At 36.8% G+C, this 25,801-nt stretch overlaps 1 protein-coding gene and 1 non-coding gene across 6 annotated transcripts in view; one reads left to right on the top strand and one right to left on the bottom strand.

Annotated features, from left to right (window-relative positions):
- Positions 1–530: 530 nt before the first annotated feature.
- Crebrf (CREB3 regulatory factor) overlaps positions 531–25,801 on the bottom strand; it is a 52,099-nt gene continuing 26,828 nt past the window's right edge. For 4 of the 5 annotated variants that reach the window (XM_020183694.2, XM_020183702.2, XM_074058606.1 and 1 more), the window contains exons 5-9: positions 15,058–15,252; positions 13,068–13,257; positions 11,803–11,876; positions 10,871–10,993; positions 531–6,095 (exon numbers count right to left, since the gene is read on the bottom strand). In XM_020183694.2, the coding sequence (XP_020039283.2) occupies positions 5,980–6,095; positions 10,871–10,993; positions 11,803–11,876; positions 13,068–13,257; positions 15,058–15,252 (698 nt within the window). In that variant the 3' untranslated portion in view covers positions 531–5,979. The remainder of the gene's footprint in view (positions 6,096–10,870; positions 10,994–11,802; positions 11,877–13,067; positions 13,258–15,057; positions 15,253–25,801) is intronic. The other variant, XM_020183710.2, reaches the window with a different exon arrangement.
- On the top strand, positions 11,387–11,529 carry LOC141418353 (small Cajal body-specific RNA 16). Its single transcript, XR_012443009.1, has one exon.

The following is a 25,801-nucleotide window of genomic DNA, read 5'->3' as shown; positions in this document are numbered from 1 at the left end:
TAGAACACAAGATTTTTTCTAAGGACTATACTAGTCTGGCTCACCCAGTTCCACAGCCAGGACAGTGTCCTGTGAAGTCTTCAGAAGTGAGTGCTGAAGAGAGCTAGAGGAGGAGGGCCTCACAGGAGGCCCAAATGCCCCTCAAATGAAGCAAAAAAAAAAAAAAAAGTCTAGGCTGTCAAGAATACAATTCTATCAAGTCTTCTCTAACATATCCCACTGGACATGGTACCTGGAGTCCTTTGCCTAGCTTTAACAGCTCATCTTATAGGCCCAACTACAGGCCGTCCCCATTGGCTGACAGAGTTCCCGGAGGTCTCTTCAGTCTCTCTGCAGCCTAGTACGTAGCACAAGTTCTGGAAGAGTGAGTGCTCAACAAATGTTTGCTGGCTGAAGGAACACATACGCTCATTGCTCTCTGTAGTTGGGAAACTCTTTGGAATAGGTAGTCTTGAGGAGTGAATACTTGGCCTTGGTAGGCAACAGAAAGTAGAGAAAGGAAGGACAAAAACATGAGGCAAACAATTCAAAACGTTTTCATTTTTTTATTTTAAATTACAAAGGATGTTGCATACACTGATGAATCTGTATCTGACTAAAAGTGCTGAGGGGCTGGAAAGTGACAGAAAACAAAGGCAACTTGTGCATCGCCTTTTTTTCTGAAATGAAAAACTGCACAACTATTACCCAACATTGAATAGAATAATTTTTAAACAGCTCATGCGTCAACAAGGTAAAATTCTTTCTAGACAAGAGACAAGACTGAATCCAATAAAAAGTGTCATAGCTCCAGCTGGGGGTGGATAAACAAAACTACATAATTTTTATGACAGCATTACAAACAGGATCCTAAGCAACTATGCAAAAGAGGTTGCCACATTGTAGAAACAAATGCTTTGATTTCTTGCCCTTCTGCTCTTCTCTTGCGACTTCTGTGCTGGCAGCCCTAGTTGTCACTGTTAACCACAAATGCTAAGCTATAGGACAAATACTGTGGAAAGAAGGTAGAAAAGCAGGCAGTGGAATACAGTGTCATAAAAAAATGTGGTGGAAAGGCAGATACAGTACACACATACCATTTGTTATTTGGTTCTGAAAAAAAAAAAGGGGCAAAAGGCAAGACACAGTAATCAGTCTTGCTCCTGCACCCAGAATGGATTCAACTACACCACTGTGTTTACACTGTTACGAAAGGGGCAAACCTAGTTCACCCAAACTTGGCACACTGAAATACCCAGCGCCTTGATACTCTGATAGTCACCAAGTCTTCAAATCCAAAACACTGTTTGGAAGTAGTTGTGAGGTCCTATTACCTTATTGCTACCTCCAAACCTCTCTTTTCTAAACAAAAAAGGTAATTTGGCATAGTTCAGTTTCTAGGTGTGATTTCTACAATTTCAGTCAGTTTACTAAGCACTGAGGACTATGCTTCAACACATAATCCCCCTCGCCTATGAAGTGCATAACTTTCAGTAGTACATTTCATCTTTCCCCAACATGCTCATTCCTTAAAACGAAACCACCATTCCTACAATTGACATTCATTGTTCATCCCAATGTGTTTAAAATATTAAAAAAACATGAAGTCATCTTCTCGTAATGCCCTTATTAAGATTACAAAGATTACAAAAGAATCCACAAGTATTACGGCACTGTGTGAGACTTATTTGTCATGATCCAAGGGAAGAACAAGACTGAAGTTCTGTGCAAAGTTGTGGAAGTGGCCTCAGTTCCATGGGAAATGGTATTCCACAATAGATTTCACAAGAAGGACAGTTGAAACCTTTTAACACTGAAAGCATAATTCAATGCATTCTCAAAATTCAAGTTTCAAGATTTGGAGAGATGCTAACATTCTGTCACATAATTCACTAGAAAATACTTGAACAGAATTTTAGGAAGACTATATAAAGAAAGGGAACATAAGTTTTTGTTAATTCCTGCTGAAGGCAACTTGAATTCATTTCTTAGGAAGTTAACTAAATCTTAGCAGCTAAAATATTTTTAAATGTATGGAATAAAGAAAAGCACATCCATTCTTGACATTTTGGTGAATAAACTAACAGCTTTATTAATGAAGGCAAACATCAGATAATTGTATGAATATTATATATAAAAAGAAATCCATATACTAACAGCATTGTATTTCAAAAGTACTATATTTCTGTTTCTTTTAAAGAGACTTGTCATCTGTTGTATAAAACAAACAAAATGGGTACTCTTCTCCTAAAAAGTTCTGGAAAATGAAATAGTCAATTTCAAGCAGATGAACTGAACACACCTTTCATTAAATGCAGACTATTGCTAAGAAGCAAATAAAGTCAAGCATCAGAAAGATGTACGATGAATTCATGAAAGTCAGAGAAAAGGATGTAGTGAAATTACTGTTAATCTTTCCCCCTCATATTCAAAGACCATTCAAAACTGGTCTTTCATACAAATATAAAATACCTACAAAGAGAGGGAATGTGAAATCATACCCATCTGAAATCCTTCATGATGCTTTTGTAGTAGCTCTGATTCTCTTACCAAAAAGGATCAAAGTTAAAGATTTAGGAAGTGAAAGGGAATGAAGACGTTCCATTTTAAATGTACAAGTAAGGCACAATATAAAGCCACATCATAATCTGTCATGAAGGATACAGGAAAGGACAAGAGCCATACATGGTACAGTAGAACAAGCAATCATGTTGACTGAAAAGTGTGGCACCCAATTCAAAACTCAGACAAGATCTTGACAAGAGTAACTGGACAGCATGCTTTCATATGGAGACAAACTCTATAAAGAATCCAGTGTATTTGAAACCAGGAAGAAAGTTTTTGTTGTTTCTTTTTTTAAATCATAGTAGTACTAGAGTCAAAGTTTATCACTGCTTTTGGAAAAGTGGGTTTATTTGAGTGAATTCACAATGCCTTCACTTAAAGAAAGAGTCTGGACTTCATTATGAGCAATCTGTATACCATGTATGAACACGGAAAACCATTAGAAAGATTTTCTCTAATGATCTTCACCGAAAAAATACATGCCACAATTTTCAAAAACAGAACATGTACATTGTTGGGGTTTTTACATTACCTTGTAAGATTTGTTTGTGTGATACACTAAACGTATATATTGTAATGACAATAGAGGAAGCAGATTATTACTGGCATTAAAGTACAACCATTTCTAGACGGTTTTAAATGCCACAGAGTCCCCTGGTTAAAATGTAAAGCTGCACAGCTTGCCTATGTCATCTTTATGATAAAGTTAAAACAGCAAGAGGATTTAACTTTCACTCTACATTTTACTGCCAGGTTGTATTTAGCTCAAGTATCACTGCAGCATTCTGACCAGCCCAGATTTAGCAGCAAATGGCAGGAATCATATAAAATGCATTTTTTTAACAAAGTGCTTTTCTAAGATATACATATATAAATAGGTACAAAATAAAGTGTCGACATTAAAAAGCTCAACTATTTAAAAGCTTTTAACTATTTAACTTAAGTAGTACATATAAAACACTGAAATGCAAGGAAATGGAATCTACTAAACAGATTCAAAGTCTTCTTTTGAAATGCAAGACCAAAAATCAAATTCTGGTTTGCAGACAAGAAAAAAGTATCAAAAACCAGAATTCCAGAATTCCTAACAGAGCAGCTAGAAAGGGACAATTTTATAAACTTCATCAGCTGAATATCTATCATGAAACAATTTTCACCTGACTGCAAAACTGCCATATTTTAGAACACTTGTAATTTTCCAGACACACTCTGTCAAGACTTCATGTACTTCCAAGTTGCAAACCAATGCTTTGCCTTCTCCCACCTAAAAAGGAAAAACTTGAAACAATGAAGTTGTATCTACTAACCACTAGATTGGAGCTTATCATCTGTTCAGCGTGAATGCACTAACCAGGTACATTTTCCACCAAACACAAGGGAAAACCTTGTGCGTCACAGTTAACATGTCAAGACAATCCTCCTCCGTTTCTTATGTCTCATGATATCAAAGAAGCAAGTGAGAAAAATTGTTGGGTTGTTACTGTGGGTTCTAGAATCAAACCTTCATATGCTATCGCTTACAAATGGAAAGAAATAGAAGAAAATGAAACATACTGAAAAAGTATAATTATAAGAAAAACCCTACCACCAGGTCATGGAGAAATAGGTATTTTCTCAGCAGGTAGGTCTGAAATTTTTGGTTTTTCATGTTTTTGTTTTTTTGTGCTAGATACATCTGTTTTTTTCTTTTTAGTTTTTAAGCCACCAGTTTTCAGAGTTCCAAACACAAGATTTGAGAGTACAACAGAGAGACAGGATGGAAAGATCTGCGGTGAAGGTTTATAATGCTGCCTTGACATAAGAGATTCTCATCAAGAGGTAAAGCTTGAACACAGTCAAAACACTGACTAATGAAGCTACTTTATGTGAGCCAAAAGAGCACCTAAAAACTAAATGTGTTAATGTTTCTCAATTCTAGAAACTATAGAAGAATAAGTCACATGTAAGTTTGAAGAAGCTAGTTTGAAAATACCTGTACAAAAATATAAAAATTTATAAATTTTGTTTTTGTTTTGAGCTTGTGTTGATCTTTGAAAATATTACATGCACAATAATACATCAATTGGAAAAGTGGCAACTAAAGAATTAGATTTTTTTAGCTTTCTCTCTCTTTACATATATATACATAATACAATAAAAATAATCTGTATTTTGGTTGTTTGGTGGAAGTATACTACAACAAGCTAAATAAACTTTTTAACTCTCAAAGTCAAAAACTATTGTATCAATAGCTTACTAAAATGCAATATATTAAAATTTCCTACAGTAAGTGCAGAAATAAAAGACTTACAGACACCTAAATGGCCATCAACTTATCTACTATGGAAGCGAACTAGAGGAACAGCAAAATAATATTCGTATGGATGGATGCTCCTTCTGTAGATAATTGGACCCAAACAGAAATAAAATTCACAGTTCAGTAAGATCCCTAACCCTGACCTTTAAATTTTTTTTCTTTTTTTCTCCTTTTTTTCATACATTCATACAGTATCATGTAAGCTGTGCAAAACTTTACTTAGACTGGCAGTTTGCCATATCAGTTGCATTTGTCTTTGGTACAAAAAAATAAAACAATCGCAATAATGTGCAAGTATTTGTCTTCTTCCGGTCAAGTACCGAAATAGAGTTTTCTAGAGCCATCTTTTTTTTTTGTTGTTTTTGTTTTGTTTTTTATACAATACACAGACTCTGTGGCATATATCTACATTTCAACATAGTCCTATATACATTCAAAAAATTTGAAAAAGTGTTGGAACAAAAAAACATTTAAACCCCATAATTTTTCCGTCTATGTATCTTGTTTTTCCTCATTAGGGTTTTCATCATACAAAATATTACCAGTTTTATAGTTTTCCAAAATACAAGGCACAAAGAATATGCTTTTTTTCTTACTTGCACAGACATTTTATATATATATATATATCTATATATATACTTATATATCATATTGAGCTCTGATAATGAACATCTAACTTGGCACACAGATGTGAGTGCTGGGTGTGCCATGGACAAGTGAGATTAATGGTTGTGGAAAATTAGAACAAAAGCAGTAATTCTAAAAACAATCTAAATGGACCATTTAAAAAATGCTTCCTCAATATTCAGAGCATAAATTAGCTATAAATTTGGCATTACACTTTGATATTCACCCCTCCAAAATATTTTCCTTTAACATATTTTTTGTAATCTATGCTTAAACAATTTACTTGACTTTCAATTCTAATGCCAGTAGCAGGTTTAACCATGGTTTATGCTCTGAAAATGCAATAATCAAGTATTTTGGATCATGCTTCACTTATGCTACAAGTTCTTAAAACAACATAACCTAATTATAAATGTTTACATAATGCTAACTGACATGCAAAACAGAATGAAAATATACAATGGATAACATGACAAAAATAGACATTTTTGAGCAGTGGTCCATGAGGCTGATTACACTTTTGATGTTGGGATCCTTAGTCCTACAAGGCCTCCAGTGGGATTGCCTTCTGCAGTCTTCTCTAATACTTGGTTAACAAATTCGGAAGTTTGCCCAGCAACTGGGAGACCTGCCAAGAATAAAAGACACACTTAGGACACACAGATGGGAAGGGCATAAAGGCAAGGGAAGGAATAGAAAACATCTCAGGTTCAGGTAGACCTGAAGCATGATATTGATACCAAATGTGTGCTCTGGTATTTGCAATGCAGCCCAGAAAAATCATTCTTCCTATAAGACATGAATCTACAAGATTCAAGATTAGAAGAGCCACACCAAGAGCGACCATGAAGAATTCCAAACATAGTGGTACATTCCAGTAATCCCAGTTGAGGCAGGAGGACCTCAAATTCAAGGCTGGCATGGACTACACAGCAAGACCCTGTCTCCAAAAAAAAAAAAAAGAAAAGAAAAAGAAAAAGAAACAAATGAAAAAGAATAACCATAAAGAATGGCTGATCAAAAATTTAAAGTAGGGTAGATGATAGGGTGGATGAGTCCAAACACAAAACCAGAGCCTGTTCTCTCAGTCAGTCTCCTTCAATTGCTCTGACCTCACCATGTTCCATGGCAGGATCTACCCACACAACTGAAATTGTAGATATGTTCAGTCATTTTTTTAAAATTACTGCATATACTTTGTGTTCTTTTTCCTTTGTTTTAAAGAAAAGTGAATGTCTAAGAAAAGGCAGAAGGGAAGTGAGAGAAGGTGAGAGCCTCAATAACGATGATGATTTTCTCACCATCTTCATCTTCTCTAACAAGGCCCACATACTTAAAATCAGTAAATCAAGTAACAACCCTATAATTTTGAAAGTATTAAGAAGATAAAACCAGGCATGGTGGCACAGGCTGGTGATCCCCGGTGGACCACAGCTTGATACTGATACCAAATGAGGACTCTGCCACTGCTTCTAGAGCCTAGAAAAATCAGACAGAATTGAATAGCAAGGCCCTGCCAAAAAAAAAAAAAAGGAAAAGAAAATGAAAGAGGGTGGGAGCAGAATATTTATTCAGTCACTGCTTATAGGAAGAATAAAAATGCCATTAAAAATACTGACACCACCTTAACCATGTGATTAAGCCTAACCCAACCAATAGTGAGACAACCGATGGTACGGGCCACTTGATTAATGGAGACAGGAGGATATATTTTGAATTCTTCCCAAAAAGTTTCACTGCATCTTATCTCGAGGAAGCACAGAAGGCCAAATGTTGGGACGTTGTGTAAAATCAGTTACCTGGATTTTTCATTAAAAAAAAAAAACAACATGGCTGGGGGCACAGCTCAAGTGGAGGAGTGCCTGCCTAGCAAGCGTGAAGATTTGAGTTCAAACCCTAGTACCAAAAATTAAAAAAAAAAAAAGCCTGAGAGAATAATGTAGATTAAAGGAGATAAAAGAAATATAAGTCAATACAATGAATGATTCTCAAATGCATCATACAGAAAAAAGTTGTAGAAGGCGTAAGTGACCACGACTGGAGAAACGCCAATATGGCTTCATATTTGATATCGTACCAATGTTCAAGTACTTGGATACAATAATAGCATTGTGGCAGAGTAGGAGAATGCACTTATTTCCAAAAGATACATACTAAAATAGGAATAGAATATCACGATATGTATCAGTTACCTTCAAATACCCTATTCTCAAAACAAACATGAAGCTAGGAGCACAAATAAAACAAATATAGCAAAATATTAACAACTGGTGAGTAGAGTTGAATGAACTACAGATATTCACTACACTATTTCTTCTACTTTTCTGCAGGATTAAAATCTTAAATGGAAATCTGAAAGAAAAAAATTAAGTATACATTTTATTTTGTATTTAAAATGCAACCCATGAGATAAGAACACAAAGTTTGCAAATTATCAGAAGATAACACACAAAAATGAACCCATAATAACAGATTTTAGGCTTTACTGTTTAAAAGGCAAAAGGTTATGTAAGCAAATCCTAATAGATCTTTTAATGACAAAACAAAAACCAAACACAGATTATATGAATAGAAATAAACCCAAAATGAGATAAACTCCCTTATTACTAGACCCACTCCCAGAATGACTAACAAAGGAAATTCAAATACTACATATAAAAATCTAAGAATAGAATTTATGGTCTGTGAATAAAAATGTTAAATTCTTTGTCTTTTTTTGTTGGGTGGTACTGGGGTTGCATTGATCTTAGGGTCTCATGCTTGCTAGGCGGGCGCTGTTACCACTTGAGCCACTCCAGCAGCCCTAGTTTTTTCAAGATCATATCTCTCAAACTATTTATCCAGGCTGGCTTTGAACCTTGATCCTCCTGATCTCTGCCTCCTGAATAGCTAGGATTACAGAATGAGCCACCTGTGCCCCGCACAAATGTTAAAATCTATTAAAATGTTTTTAAAAGAGATGTAACTAACATAGTGATGATTCAGAAGGACTGAAAATTAAAGGGTAGGCAGAGGGATACCAAACAAATATAAATAGTAAGAAAGATTCATTCATGACTGTAATAGTAGGCAAGACTAAATTCAGGGCAAAAATTATAAACAAGACAAAAAAAGTTTATTTTACATAGATATAGATTATAACCTATAATGACAATGTAGTAGTAATAAATTCTATTCAAACATCTCAGCATTCAAAAGCACAAACATAGAGGCTATGAAATGAAACTGAAACACATTAGTGAGAGCCTTTTTCAGTTCTATTCAGAGTAAATGTGCCCCAACCATCAAAAACAAAACAACAACAGAAAATCTAGTTAAAGAGGTCAGCCAATATGTGTGGGAATCTTATTTTTTTAAAAAACAGAAGATACGTCTTCTATTCAAATGCACATGGAACGTTTAAAAAACATATTAGGTAGCTAAGAAAATTTCAAAAAAAGACAACAGGATGGTAGTGCGACTAAAAAGTAGCAACTCCTAATTTCTGCAATTCTTGAGTCAAAGAGTAAATCAAACCTGAAATTTTAATGTATCCAGAAAACAATAAAAACATGACACATTAAGTTTATGAGGTACAAGTCACTAGCAGTGGCACGCCTGTAATCCTAGCTACTCAGGAAACAGAGATCAGGAGGATTGAGGTTCAAAGCCAGCCCGGGAAAACAGTTCAGGAGACCCTAATCTCAAAAAAACCCATCACAAACAAAAGGGGGTGGTGGAGTGACTCAAGGCGTAGGCCCTGAGTTCAAGCCCCAGTACCACAAAAAAAACCCAAAAAATTATAAGGTACAGTTAAAGCAGCACCCAGAGAAGTTTCAAAGGCAAACATCTTGTATCAGGTAAAATGGACTTTTAAGTGTAAAGGGAAGACAGGAGCTTAACATATGAGGTTTTTAAATTTAAAACTGAAAAGGCAAAAATAATTTTTTATATTAAATTCTCCCCTCTATCTAAAGGGAAGACTGAAATGCTTTGCTTTTAAAGAAAAAAGACACATGTGAGTAAATGTAAAAATGATTAAAAAAATACATACACATACAAAAAAAGAAAAAAGAGAGAGAGGCTAGGTACTAGTGGCTCATGCCTGTAATACTAGCTACTCAGGATGCAGAGATCAGGAGGATTGCAGTTTGAAGCCAACCTAAGCAAATAGTTCCTAAGACCCTATCTCTAAAAAACCCATCAGAGCTGGCAGAGTGGCTCAAGCTCTAAGAGCACCTGCCTTACAAGCTTAAGGCCCTGAGTTCAAACCCCACTATCGCCAAAAAACGAAAAAGGAAGAATCCAGGTGTGTTGGTGCATACCTATAATCCCAGCTATATAAAAGGCAGAAATTGGGAGGATGGAGGTTGCAGGCTGGCCTGAGCAAAAAGTTAACGAGACCCTATCTCAACCAACAAGCTGGCATGCATCTGTAATTCCAGCTACATAGGAGGCATAGGTAGGATGACTTCAGTTTCAGTTCAGCCCCAGGCAAAAACTTGAGACCCTATCTGAAAAATAACTAAAGCAAAAAGGGCTGGGAACATAGATAATATGGTAGAGTGCCTACCTAGCAAGTATGAGGCCCCAAGTTCAAACCCCAATACTACAAAAAAACCAGAAATGCTTTGAAAAAATATAGAAAACATTATTATAGCATCAATCCATTAGAAGAAATAGGTCAAGCAAACTCATCCTTACTGCTCCCTATTTGCTTCATGTTTGAGCACTGAAGCCTGTAGCCTACAGGGAAGTAGGAAGAGACTCTAGGAAAATGCTGAATGTTTAGGGTCTACTCTTCACCTGACACCGTTTTCAATATAAGTACAGTTTTGCTCAAGGTAAACATTTGCCCTTTGTGTGAATTTAAGCTTTGGGATTTTCATGGATGCAATTTATCAGTCAGGTGGTTTGCTCTTACAGCTGCTAAGGTCCTGGGCCTTTAACACCTCATGCCCACTGCCTTTCCTGCCTGCCTCTCTGATCCTTTCCACAGTGTGCAATGCAAAGCCAGATTATCAAGTTTGTTAGAACCCTGTGAAAAATATGAGTAAAGCAAATAAGACCATCCTCTAAGGCACAGGCTGCAGGCTTGCATCTCAGGGCCCGTGGAAAGCCAAAATAGCTCAGTGATTAAGTCTAAATTACAAATTGTGGAACCAGCAGTACAAGTACATGCTTCTGAATACTAAATCTCAAAATTACTCATAAAAGAGGTAACTACAGGATGAGGTATACCTCAGTGGTAAAGCATTTGCCTAGCATAGGGAAGGTACTGGATTTCATCCCCTCTGTGTGTGTGTATATGTGAGACAGAGAAAGAGAGAGAGAGAAATTACAATGAATTTGTAATCTCCCCTTGAATAACATATCTTACACTATGTTATTATTTGCTATGAATTTACCCAATATCTTTCTTACCAATAGTATCTTTAATGAGAATTTCAAGCTTCTGCCCCATGTTGGGTCCTCTTTCTTCTCTTGGATTCTGCACCCGATTTACAATCTCTTGCTTGATGGAGTTGATTACAAACAATAAATTATCTGTAAGACAGAATGAAATGCTTGGAACATGTCACTAACATAGAAGAATTTGCTTTTAATTATACAATAATAACAATATTCAATTAAAAAATGGAAGAGCTTGGGACACTGCTCGGTGGTAAAACACTTGCCTGGATTGGATCTGCAGACCCACAAGAAAAAAAAAATGGGAATGTCAAAAATATGGATTCCTGGATTCTATTCCAATTCAGAAGATCTGGGGAGAAGCCTAGGAAATCTGTATGTTAACAAGTACAAAGGCATTCCAATGAGCAATCCCATTTGAAAACACAGATCTAAACTATCCACACAAAGGTTAAATTATCATTCAAGTCAATGGAAATATGTCAACAAAACTAGGCAATCCAGCACATAATTACAGAAGGGACCTATCAGGTGGGTGCAGCCTTGTACCAGCGGCCCGACCTACACCTAAGTAAATTCCCAGGGAGGTCCCCCTGGGATTTGGATTTGCAGTAATAGGTGTGGGCACTCTAGCAGCAGTTTGATGATCATGTATGATACTGCAAAAAGAGCAAAAAAAAAATTATAAAAGAGAAGAAATGACCATAGTCCCAAGTGGATCAGCTCCTAAGCAGAGTGATGAGATTTGTCTTAGGGGGTTACAGATACAGACACTCACAAGAACGAGTGAGAGTGGGCATGTGGCTTACTGAGTAAGATGACTATAAAGGAGGCTACCTAAAAACTGGGTGGAACACATGGAAAGCAAATGGTAAAGCTAAATAAAAAAGGGGGTGCGCACAGTTAACACAAAGTTAGTCACATTCTTCAATGTTTAGGTTTACCATATTCAGTGTTGAGACCCCATAACTTCACTTTATTAGCTTCATACTGGGCTTTTTTCTTTAACCGACAAGCTCTGTGAAAGGAAAGAGCTATTAGTTCACTTTTCTTTTTAAGAGAATATTCAGAATATACTTCTTTTTGCTGCAGCAGACATTTTCTATAGTAACTTCAAATCACTATCTACTGATATTTGTATGGAACTGAGTTACAAAACATACCTCATCATCATTTATTCAAACAGATTTTTAAAAATCAAATACACATTCAGAAATAAGTCAATGACCAGTACACTCCTATTGGAGTGGCCAAAAAACCAAAACCAACCAAACTACAGCAGATAATACCAAGTGTTGCAGAGGATGGGAAGCAAATAACCCTCTTACCTGTGTTTTCGAAGACAGCTTGGCAGTTTCTTATAAAGTTAAACATATGATCTTGGCATTTATCCAAAAGGAATAAAAACTCATACTCACACACCTGTAAAGTCAGTGTTTATGGTGGCTTTACTGATACTTGCTAAAAATTGAAAGTAACACAAAGGTCTTTCAACTGGTAAACAGATAAATTATAGTATATCTCTAATATGGACTGCTACTTAATAATTTAAAAAAAAACTGCAATAACAGATTCATGGCAAATGTATCATGTAAAGTGAAAGGAGTACTCTAGTTATATCTCATTGTAGAATAGGTAAAACTATAAGGACAGGTTGTAAAAGACCAGTGACAGGAAAAGAAATGTGCTTTTGTGACTTTTTAAGGTAATGAAAAAGTTCACTATCTGGATTGTGATGGTGGTTACATGGTTGGATATGTTTGTCAAAACCTGTTATAGCATACATTAAATTTACTCTAAGTAAGTTACACTTCAATAAACCTGGCTAAGAAAGCAAACAAAAACATGTACTTAATAATGTTCTTAACTTCATTCACTTCTCCCCCTTAAAAGCTTTTTCCAAGCCAGACAGGGTAGCATGTGCCTATAATCCCAGCACTCAGGAGGTAGGAGGATCAAGAGAACTTGAGGCTAGTGTGGGCTACATAGTGAGACCCTGTCTCAAAAAAAAGAAAGAAAGAAAGAAACTTTTTCCAGAAAGCATAAATACCATTTTATTTTCAAAGGAAAAATAATACTCTCATTATAGGATTTATGACAGAAAAATATTATTTTTGAATAATGACTGAAAGTCACCTCTTCCATAAAAACTCAAGGTCTAACTCTACCTCCTAAATGATTCACATGAGTGAATGTTATTAACATTTACCTTGAGGCCAGCTTATTTTTCTCCTTCCTTGACCTTGGCCGGGCTGTTAAGGGAAGCTCACTGACTGGAGTCAGGTCACTAATCACCTTGTTCAACTTCCGTAGCTCATTGCCAATCTGGAGTAGTTTTTTAGGATTTGGAGTCAGGTCTTCTACATCAGTTCTCCGTGACTTCTTTACTGCATATTTTCCTAAACACAGTTTAAAAGAACTTTAGGTAACTCATTTTAGTAAACAAGGGATACATTTTCTACAGCCACCACCAACTTTCACTTTGGAAGTCTTGACTATTTCAGAAGTCTCAGCATGTTTAACAGCACACACCCTTCTGGTCTGTGGTTGCAAAAAATCAGAGTAGACTAGTGTAGCTCAGCAAACCCAAGGCCCTTGGTTTGAGCGCCAAAAAAAAAAAAAAAAATTGGGGTCAACAAGGTACAGTTCCAACCTTTTCCAAGTCCTGCTCTACCTCTAGGTTTCTAGCTCCAGTGTAACAGATTCTTAATTCTTTGCATGGCAGTACCAAGAACTCAAATCTCAGTATTGGAGCGCAAGCTCAATTGTGCACAAAAATCATAGAGAGCCAGGTGCCAGTGTCTCACTCTGTAATCCTTGCTACTTGGGAGACTGAGATCTGGAGGATTGAGCAAATAGTATGCGAGAACCCATCTCCAAAATAACCAGAACAAAATGGACTTGTAGAGTGCCTGCTTTGCAAGCCTGAAGCCCTGAGTTCAAATTCCAGTTCCAACAACAAAAAATACCATGGGTATAATACATAGTCAGAAGAATCATAAAACCAAGATAGGACTGAACAATTTGTCAGACATATCCATTTCTGTGTTGAACTAAAAAATTCAAGTAACTATCACCTTGCTTGAAAGGTCTCCAGCTGTTTTGATAAATAAGTTTATAGAAGACCCTACCCTATCACTCTAGGCAAAAGGGATGGCTCTGTCCTCTCAACTCCTACAGTATACCAAATGACTTTCACAGAACTCATCACAAGGTACCAGAAGTTATTTACTGTACTTACCTTTGCATTTCTGGTAAAAAAAATAATCAATCTAAATGTATAATTTTTATAATTATTCACTGAAATAATACAGTGCAGCCCTGGGTACCAATGGATAGGGAAAATGAAGCACAAATAAGCACTTAGATACAATTCCTGTCTTTAAAAATGCCTACCAACTTAAATCTGTAGCGTAAGTGAATACTAAACCATTTACTGAGCACCAACCTTACTAGTGTTTCCCCTATCTTCCTTTTTTGGTAAAGACTTTGAATTAATGTGAAAATAACATTTATGCAGAGGAATTTCTACTTAACCACATCTTTCTGGGTTCATAATTCAAAATGTGACCTGAGATTATAAGGTTCTTGTGATTCTGAATATGTAACTCCTTTCCACTCCTTCTACAACTGTGCTGCTTTTCTTTTCCTTTCCTTTTCTCTTACCACCTTTAAACTTCAATCTTCCCATTTACATTTATGTCTGGAGATTGGACAAGAATGGGCGAGAGATGCTGAAGCCCATCTACTTTCTCCCCCTTTCTAGTTATAGCAACTGTGACAGGTCAGAAGCCTCCTGGCCAATGCCTGGATAGGGTAAGAGGAATAACAGGGTCTAGAAATGAAGTAGTATTTATACCACCCTTCCTTCTGCTTAGGTGATAGATCTCAACACTGGTAGAGGTATCGGTGAGCAAAGAACAGGGTAACATATTCCCCTCTGCAATTGGTTAGGAAGGGCTGAATACTCAAGTACACTAAGGAACAATTATGGTTAAGCATGTCTATTTTAGGTAATACTAGTCAGGTATGGTGGCACATAGCTGTAATCTCAGCATTCAAAGGGCAGGAGGAGGACAACTGTGAATTTGAGGCCAGCCTGGGCTATATAGTGAGTCTGAGCTTCAGAGCAAGACCGTATCTCAAAAAGCCAAAATAAATAAACTGACACTAAATATTTGACTTCAATGCCTTCTTACCATGGTGTAAGCCATTTTTTTGATACATATTACTTGGCAAGGTATCTCGGTTCCATTCAGATGGCCTCAGAATCCTCTCTTGCTGGGATGGTGTAAGTTGTTCACTATATTCCCAGAAGTACCTTCTTTTACCTCTCTTCCGAGAGGATATTGAAGTCATCTCCTTCAGGTCTTCTACAGAGTCATTTTCATAGCCTTAAAAAAGAAGGCCCCCAGTGTGTTAAGCTCCGTAAGTTTCAATAAGCCAATCAGGACAAACTAAAAAGATCCTTTATTTATAATTTGAGACATTTCATTTCATCTGAACACATTATTGGCATGTCAAAGATAATAAACAAAGTCTATAAAGTAGCAATATGTAAATCTTTTAATTCATAAAACATACAGAGATTGGGCTGGTGAAGTGGCTCAAGTTGTAGCACCTGCCTAGCATGCCTGAGGCTGAGTTCAAACCCCAGTACCACCAAAAAAGAAAAAAATTCAGAGATTAATAGCATGTTTATATTACTTGGGATTTTCTTTTGTTTTTAAAAGTTGGTATATGACACTTTTTTTGGTATCTTCACATGGGATTGAGAACTATTAAACATTAGTTATAGATTGTCACATAGGGATCCTACATTCTACACTGTCATTTTTATTAGCATGTATTAGTTGTAGAAAGGAGTTTCACTGTGATACTTCCACACATGCATATAATACACCTTGATCAAATTCACCCCTTCTAATCCTCTCCTTCATTACACTTATTTTTAAAAGTCTTCCTTTTGATGTTGATGTATCTGAAACATCCCCAAGAGAAAGTTATGAACACTTCTACCATAGTGCCCTAGTTTTGCAAGGCAGTGGTGGTTTTCTTCCTACCTCCCCCCTGACCCTTTTAAGAAAAGACAGTTCTCAAAAGACTATCAATAAAACTTAATGCCTATTTTAACAAATATTTTTCTGGAAATAATTTGAATTTACTTCACTTTTTAAGGGGATATTTTTCTTACTAATGATAAAGTTCAGAAAATATTAATTCTGAGCTTCTAGAACTGTTGATAAGACCAATATAGGATGACCCTATAAATCTAAAATGCCCTTGGAGAATGACCATCATAGATGGACTCCACAAGGTAGCTGGGGAAAACGGTGGCATTAGCCAGGCAAAATGATCATTATTTTCCTCCTAAAAACTTAACTTCTCTAGAACCACCAGTAAAAAAGTGATGACATTTGTTTGTTTTGGAAAAAGGTTTGAATTTTACCAAGTTTCCTTCCGAGCTTTAAGAATCAATCAGGAGGATTAGTCCATTTATATGAAATTGTGGAAAAGGCAAAAATAGACACAGTGGCTGCCAGGGGTTGGGAGTGGAGGAAGGGGATGACTATAAATGAGTAAGGGTGGGGAGGCTAATTAAACTATTCTGTATCTTGATTGTGAAGGTAGTTACATGAATGATACCCAAATAGTGCAAAAAAAACCAAAAACAAAAACAAAACTTGGGCTGGAGGCATGGCTGAAGTGGTAGAATACCTGCCTAGCAAATATGAGATACCGAGTTCAACTCCCAGTACTGGAAAACAAAACAAAACAAAACCCAATACTCATACAAGGATACACTATAAGAAGAATAAATTTTATTTTGTGAAAATTATACCACAATAAATATGACTTTAAAATAAAAGTGAGGTTGGGGGTATAGCTGAGTCGTAGAGCCCTTGCCTAGCCATGTGTAAACCTCAGGGTTCCATCCCAAGAATCACACATACACACACAAATACTAATAAAAAGTTCAAAGAACAGAATTATTTCTCCCCCAGTAAACTCAGGGCCTCACACTTGCTCTACCACTTGAGCTACACCTTCCATCCCTTCTGAGGATTCTTTAATTTTGTTTTTGAGACATGGTCTCACACCAACTTTTGCCCAGGCTGGCCTCCAACTCAAGATTTCTGAGCAATAGTCAAGCCAAGCTTTTTTGGAGCATTTTTTGGAGTTACAATATAGCCATGTGTCATTTAACAACAGGGAAAAATGTCTGCAAAATGTGTAATTAGGTGATTTTACCGTTGTTTGAACATAATGAGTATACAAACCTAAGAAAGGAGGTATATACTGTTATATGTGGTGTATGGGTCTCGTAATTGAGCAAAATGTCACTAGGTAGTACAGGGTTACATCAAGTTAGTGTGCAATCTGGTACTTTAAAAGCAATATGGCAGGCAGTGTGACAGTGAACCAAAAGTTCTCCTAATATAATCATTTTCACAAGTCTGATACTTAAAAACTGTGTGAGATACATAAAGCAATAGCTTTGACCTATTTACTTGTGCTTATGTTTAATTCCAAATTAAAGAATTTTATTTTGCTCCAGTTATCAACCCAGCTTTGGAAAAGGTGCAAGGGACACATTTTTCCACCAGAAATGGCATTTGAAAAAGGCCCTTGCTCTGTACTAAGCCAAGCAAAAATTACTGTCTCCCAGAGATTACTCTAGTTTGACTAGGAACACCCCAAGGCAGGCAGATGCACAACCACAATAGTCCCATCTTCCTACCAATGTTCACAGCATAACTGCTGTTCCACATTTAAGTCTACCCCTGGCCAAAACATAAGGAAGTTTTTTACATGGCTTCCTTCTGCAACCCGTAACTTTATTAACCTTTAGCTAGCATCTACCTTTGCCAGTCCTCAGGTGACAAAACACAAACCTCTTGATGTACTCATGTATTTCATTTCAGACTTCTGAGAACTTGGTGAGGTAGAGTCTTTTTAACCTCATTTGTGCAAACTAACACGCTCATGGAGGGTTGATATGATCTGACAGAGCTCCAAATAAGTCAGGCCACCTGACTCAAGATGTCTAGCTCCTAAGTGTACTTCCCTCTTTTGCTTGCCCAACTTGTTGAATGGTCTGAAACATTTTACTCACATATTTCATGTTAAATTCAGAGTCATGAGATTTTTTTATTTCTTCTGTCCCACACAAATCAATTACTAATTTTTTGGCAGGACAGGAGTTCGAACTCAGGGCCTCATGCTTGGTAGGAAGGAGCTCTACACTTAAGCCACTCCACCTGCTCTGTTTTATGTTGGATATTTTCGAGATAGTGTCTCACTATTTGCCTGGTCCTGGCTTCAAACCATATTCTTCTGATCTCTGCCTCCTGAGCAGCTAGGGTTACAGGCGTGAGCCACTGGTGCCAAGCATCAGTTACTAATTTTATTTAGTAAGAGCCACCAGTTTTCTCATTTACCAAACCACCCCCATCACACATAGACACAGACACACACACAACTTACTGACTCAAGCCATTCACTTGTCAGTAGAGACTATGGTGATCAAGTTGAATGCAGAAAAAATTACATTCCCAGGCCATAAAATATCTCTCAAAATCTGTTCTAAGGAACACTAGTATCGTAACATAAGGCTTCACAGTGAAGCAGTCAACTTAAGTTCTAAGAAACCCTGATCCTGCGTCCCTTTCTTGCCAAGTCACAGTGCACAAAGGCATATTTAAAGGTTATAAGAGGAGTTGGGGATGTAACTCAGTGGCAGAGCTCTTGCCTACCATGTGTAAGGTCCTAGTTTCTGTTCCTAGCCCTGAAAACAACAACGACACTGAAAAAATCCTAACAGTAAATAAACCCATTCAACTCTAAGTTCCCTGAAGGCAAGGATCTATTTTATTCTTTTTTTTTTTTCTTGTTTTTTTTCTTTTGTTTAAGGATTTATTTTATTAATCTCCATGAAACCAAAACCTAATAAACACAGTGACTGGCACAAAAATAGACACTCAAAAATGTTTTAATAAGTGATTTCGGCAGAGTGGGTGGTAAGGGAGGGGGTAGGGGCAGGGGGGAAAAATGACCCAAGCCTTGTATGCACATATGAATAATAAAATTTTTTTAAAAAGTGATTTCGTTTGGAGATACTGGCTTCTGGGCTCTGCTACTCTTCTTCTAGCTGTAGCCTTTCCTTTCTCTCTAATAAATCCTACTTTATATAAAATAAATAAATGATTTTGTCTAATGCAGCACTTTCCATGGAGCCCCTTTCTTTTTGTTTGTTATATTATCATAATGCTCTAACAAATTCCTTCCTGATATGATTATCAAAAGAAGTCAAAATGCAACATTTACTGCTTAAAACTCCAATCAAACATCTCTGGTGAGGAAAGACTACTGATACTAAGCTGGTAAAGTCAACTGGAAAAATGCTTAGTGGGGATTACAAAATTAATTCTCATTCTAGGGGCCCAATTCTTGGCCTTAGAGCTATGTAATTTCAAGACCCCAAACAGTTGTAGCTTGTCCACAGAACAGGCTCTATTAAGACTTGGCAGTCAGGCCATATGAGGGACTGAAACTCCATTCTCCACCTTTCCTGGAACTTTGCAGGCTCAGGAACTGTTGTAGCCATCTGCCAAGAAACAGCATCAAGGGAGCTAGTCATCACAAAAGAGCCTTTGTAAACTGCCTGCTACAAGTTAAACCAATTAACCTATCCTAAAACTAGCACTCTAAAGGATCTATAACTATCCTTTCTTTTCTGATTCAAAAACTTTCTTCCTGTTTCTCACCAATATTTCACTTCTGCATCCCTAAGTTGCTAGTTTAGAACTTTCTTTCAAGAAAAGAGTAGACTTTAACAAATTTGAATAAAGCCCAGATAATACCACAAAAGAGTGTTAATTTTACGGCTAAAGCATGCCATTCATTTACATTTACGATTGTGTGATCTAGCTAAGTAATGCTAGCCAAAAGGGTTTTCAAGTCAACTAGATGTGGATGAATTTAAATGTCATCCAAACACTTAGCAGCATTATTAAATAGGTCTAACAAGAGAACCTGACCCTATTAAGTGCTACCTAATACATAAGGTTGCTTAAGAACAACAGTCTCACAAATAAGAATTATTCTTCTAAGAGGGACAACGGAAGAGAATGTGGCAAGGCAGGACAAGATCAACTACAAGGCTGGCTCCCTCTCCAGTCAAGATTCTGACAAAATGGAAATGGAGGTCCATGTGACCTCTCATCACAGACCTCATCTCTCAACACCTTTATCCAGATAAACCAAATAAAAAGACCAACGATGCATTTAACAGAGTTAAAATTCACAGAAAGGCACAGCTCCGAGATGCAACATGGTTCTTGAAGACCCAGGGAAGCCCACAGCCTCAGGCTCCAGGATGGTCTCTACACACCCAGGCACACCCCTACGCCAGGTTAGCCCCTATGAGCCCAGACTTTAGGCTGGTCCCCCAGGGACCCGGGTACCAGGCCAGTATACTAGATTCAAGCAGCAAACCTATGTGAACTCCTCTAGCCAGCTTGTCCTGAATCTCTAGGTGGGCTAATTAGTCGAGAGCTTTCCCTGACAAGGCCGGTTTGTAAAGACTAGAAGAGGTGTTTACATCTTCAAATGCATGACACCAATGCAAAGCCACCAGGGTCATAAGAAATCAGAAAAACATAACACAACCTAAGGAACAAAAGATAAAGCACTGGTAACTGACCCAAAATAATAAGAACTGCTTGACAAGGAATTCATAATCATCTTAAAGAAGTTCAGTAAGCTGTAAGAGAATGTTGATAAAATTACTAAATTAAATCAGGAAACAATACATGAAAAAAATGAGAAATTCAACAGAGAGCTAAAAACCATAAAAAAAGAAACAAGCAGAAATTCTGGAGCTGAGTAACAGTGACTAAAGTGAAAATTCCATTCAGCGCTTCAACAGCAGACTTGATAAATCAGAAAAAAGAATCAACATACTCAAAGCCAAGTCATCTGAAATTACCCTGCTAGGGTAACAGCAAATAAGAATGAAAAAAGAGAAACAAAAGTGGAGAAAGCCTGCAGGACTCATGGAGTACTATAAAGTGAAGCAACACATACATTTTAGAAATACCAGAAGGGACAGAAAAAGAGAAAGGGGCAATAGCTCATTCAAACAAATAATGACTGGAAAAGGAAATGAACACCTGGATTCAAAAAGCTCAAAGAACCTTAAACATAAAAAAGATCTTCATCAAGATACACTGTAATTGGCTGGCACCAATGGTTCACACCTGTAATCCTTGCTACTGGAGAAACAGAGATCAGGACGATAGAGGTTCAAAGCCAGTCCCATGCCAGGCCAGGCAAATAGTTCTTAAGACCCTATCTCGAAAATACCCAAAACAAAAGGAAAATAAAGAGGGCTAGCAGAGTGACTCAAATGGCTGAGCCTGCCTAGCAAGCTTGAAGCTCTGAGTACAAACCCCAGTAATGCCATAAAACAGAAAATATATATACTGTAATCAAATTCTCAAAAGTAAAAGGCAAGAAGACTTGAAAATAGCAATAGATAAGCAACTTGTTACACACAAAGGAACCCTTATAAAACTATCATTGGTTTTCCTGAAGGCCAGAGGACAGTGGGATGAAAATTCTAAGTGCTGAAAGAAAAAACTGCTAACCAAGAATATTATACCCAGTAAAGCTGTCCCCAACATGGACAGGTTCTCCCAGGAGTTCATCTTAACTACACATGCCTTACAAGAAATGCTAACAGAGCCAGAGGTGTGGCTCAAGCAATAGAACACATGCCTAGAAATCATGAAGCCGAATTCAAACCCCAGTACCACCAAAAAAAGGAAGGGATGGAGGAAAACGCTCATAGTTCTTCATTTCAAGAAATGAAAGGATGCTAACTAACAACATGAAAACATATGAAAGTAAAACCTCGTATGTTTATTTTTGTGTGTAAAAATAAGAATATAATCTAATTCAGAATGCTCTTAATACTTAAATAGAGGTATGTAAATCATACTTTTAACTAGCACAAAGTCAAAAGGCAAAGGTATTAAAATAACTATTTTAAAAAATCATAGAGGACTGGTGGATGGAGGTGAGGCTCAAGTGGTAGAGTGTCTGCCTAGAAAGCATGAGGCCCTGAGTTCAAACTCCAGTGCTGCCCTCCAAAAAAAGCCCAGGGAAAGTTTTGCAGTCCTTGTTCCAAAGCGTTGTCCATATTTAATCTTGTTATACTAAAATATCCTCATTAAAACTTAAAAAATAAATCACAGAAAGTATTGGTCATGTGTTGGAAAAGATTTTATTTTATTTTATCTTATTATTGCTGTGTTGGGGATGGGAACCAGGGCCTTCTATATGCTTGGCAATTGCTCTACCACTTAACACTGCCCAAATTCACTGTACAAATGTTTATTTAAACTCCAGATAGCAAGGATTTAAAAGGAATAATAATTTGTTATAGAATATATAGGGCTGGAGGAGTGTCTCAAGCAGTAGAATACCTGCCTGGCAAATCCCAGTCCCACAAAAAGAGAAGAAAAAAAAAAAAAACTGTTGAAAGTAGGGCATTGGGGCATGGAAGTGCATCCCTGTAATCTCAGCACACAAGAGGCCAAAGGCAGGAGGGTCAGGAGTTCCAGGCCAGTCTGGGCTACATAATGAGACCCTGTCTCAAGACAAATTTGTAGTTTTAAAAATCCACAAAAACTGATGAAAGAAGTAGAAAATGACAAAAACAAATGGAAAGGTAGCTGGTGTTCATGGATATGAAGAATTAATGTTGTTAAAATGTCCATACTACCTAAAGTGAGCTATAGATTCCAATGTATTTCTCATCAAAATTCTAATAGTATTTTTCACAGAAATAGAAAAAACAACCCTAAAACTCATACAGAACCACAAAAGATACTAATAGCCAAGGCAATTTAGAACAAGAACAACAAAGCTACAGGCATAGTTCGGGATTTCAAAATATTAAAAAGCTGTACATACAAAGAAGTATGGTACTGGTATAAAAACAGACATAGACATCAATGGAATAGGAGATGGCCCAGAATTACATCCACACATTTGTGTTCAATCGAGTTTCAACAAAGGTGCCAGGAATATACAAAAAGGACAATCTCTTCAATAAATGGTGATGGGAAAACTGGATATCCATATGCAGAAGAATGAAATTAGAACTTTATCTCACACTATATAAAAAAAATCTTCAACAGTGAACTGCTACAAGAAAACATAGGGAAAAAAGTTTCTTGAAGTTGGCCTGTGCAATGGTTTTTTTTTGACTACAAAAGCACAGGCAACAAAAGGAGAAACAGACATAGCATAACACAAAACTAAAAACTTCTTCACAACAAAGGAAACAGTCAGCAGAGTGAAGAGGCACCCTGAAAAATGAATGAAAATATATGCAACCAATGTATGTGATAATGAGTTAATATCCAAAACATACAAAAATCTCAAATTATTTAATAGTAAGGAAGAGATTAAATATGATCAAAGTAACATTATATGTATGCATGGAAATATCACAATGAAACCCCTTTGTACAATTAATATATACTAATAAAAAATAAAATGAAAAAATAGCAAAATAACTCAATTTATAAATAAATGAGGAACCTTAATAGACATTTTTCTTTTTCTTTTGGTGGTGCTGGGAAATGAGCACAGGGCCTTGTGCTTATTAGGCAAGTGCTCCACTACTTGAGCTACACCTCCAATACCTTCACAGACATCTCAAAACACACCTAAGTGGCCAAAAAGTATATGAAAACATTCTCAATACCAATCCTCAAGGAAATGCAAATAAAAATCACAATGAGATACCAACTCACATCTGTCAGAATGGCCATTATCGAAAGGATCAAAGACAACAAGTGTTGTCAAGATGTGGAGGACAGTGAACCCTTGTACACTGATGGTCAGAATGGCAAACTGGTATGGCTATTATGGAAAATGGTATGAAGTTCCTCAAAAAAATTAAAAATAAGCTGGGAATAGTAGTGCACACCTATAATCCTAGCACTTGGGAGGTAGAGGCAGGAGGACTTTGAGTTTGAGACCAACATGGGCTACACAAGTTAAAGGCCAGCCTGAGCTACAGAGTGAGATTCTATCTCAAAAAACGAAGGACAGAGAGGATGTGCTCAGTAATATAGTGCTTGCCTAACATGCACAAGGCCTGAGCTCAATACTCGGCACCATTAAAAAAAAGAGAGAGAACAAACTACCATATTATCCAGCAATCCTACTTCTGAGAATTTGCCAAAGGAAATAAAATCAGTCTCTTGAAGACATTTGTGCTCCCTACATTCACCACAATACTATTCATGACATCTAAGAAATGGAATTGACTAAACTGTGGTTTGAGACCAGCATGGGGGAGGGGGAGTTGGTGAGACCCCCATATTCATCAATAAACCAGGCATACTGGCTTATGCCTGTGATCCCAGCTATATGGGAGGTATAGTCTACAGGAAGACTGAGGTGCAGGCCAGCCCAGGTCAAAAACATGAGACCCTGCCTATTAGAAAAATAAAAAGAATGCTGGAGATGTGGCTCAAGTGGTACAGTGCCTGCCTAGCAATGGTAAAGCCCACAGTTCAAACTACAGTAGTACTACAACCAAATTTGCTAAGGAATAGATCCTAAATGTTCTTACCATCAAAAAAGGAAAAAGGGGGTTGGGGAGGTGGGATAGGATATATGAAAGAGTAATAAAAGGGGCAAATTTGATGAAAGTACATTACATGCATATATGGAAATATCACAAAAGGTAAACATATGAGGTGATAGATATGTTAATTATCTTGACTGTGATCACCACAATATATGCATATATCAAAATATCATGTTGTTTCTGTTAAACATATACATTTTTATTTGCCAAATATATCTCAATAAAATTGGGAGTAGAAAGCCAAAGAAAAGCAACACTGTAGTATAGTCACTGACTGCCTTGGTGATGTTGAGATTTACTAACTCTCTCTGATCTATCTAGCTTTAAGCACAGGCTGTAAAGGTATTTCCATCCCCACATTTTCTATTTTCCTTAGTTATTATCCATCCCATCTTTGTTTATTCTTCCCTTAGCCTCCTACTCTAATTCTACATAGGAGATTCAAAGCAATAGATCCAAAGAAAAAGGCATAAACTCTTTTCCTCAACATTGAAGTACCTTTTACTTACTTAAATCTCTATTCAAATCAAACAACTTGTTTGTATCAAATGCATAAATCTAAGCATCTGTGTAACAAAGATTCACCAAAAGGAAAAAGTCTCTCACCAATAATTGCACTTCACTGGCTACAATATAGTTACTGGGTCTTAAGAATCTTTCAGGAAATTAAATATCAATGTAAAGGCTGCTTAAAACTCCAGCAATCATCATCATAATAAAAGGGCTCTTTGACAACTTACAGAGTTTCTTTCATAATAACTTAGGTTTGTACAGAATGATGAACATCAATACTACTGGTGAAGCAAATAACTTCTGATAAAATTTGAAGGTCTTCACTTTGTGCATTTTTAACTGTGTGCCACTTGGCAATAACGTTTTCGTAAATAAACTGCATGAGCCAACAGTGGCAACAGCTCAAGCATGTAAATGCTGAAGTGAACCAGTTCCCCTCAGGTTTGGTATCTCTTTCTCCCTTTTATATGGCCTCTTTCATGCTCATCAAATTATAGCCCGTATTGTCTTAAATGAGAAAGTACTGTGGAAATGAAAATGCAGCAGACACACAAAAAAGCTCACCTTTACATTATTTGGTAAGTAGGCATGAGTAATATGAACAAACCATCTAATGATAGTTATTATTTGGCTCATCATTCTAGATACTCCTACCTCACCTCAACTGTAATAGAAGGATACATGCAGAAATAGGAATATATTTTGAACCCACAGATTTTTTTTTTTTTTTTTTGCGGTACTGGGGTTTTAAACTC

This window comes from Castor canadensis, chromosome 16, assembly GCF_047511655.1.
Source record: "Castor canadensis chromosome 16, mCasCan1.hap1v2, whole genome shotgun sequence".
In the NCBI taxonomy this organism is placed as follows: Eukaryota; Metazoa; Chordata; class Mammalia; order Rodentia; family Castoridae; genus Castor; species Castor canadensis.
This window is presented reverse-complemented; position numbering and strand designations above follow the sequence as displayed.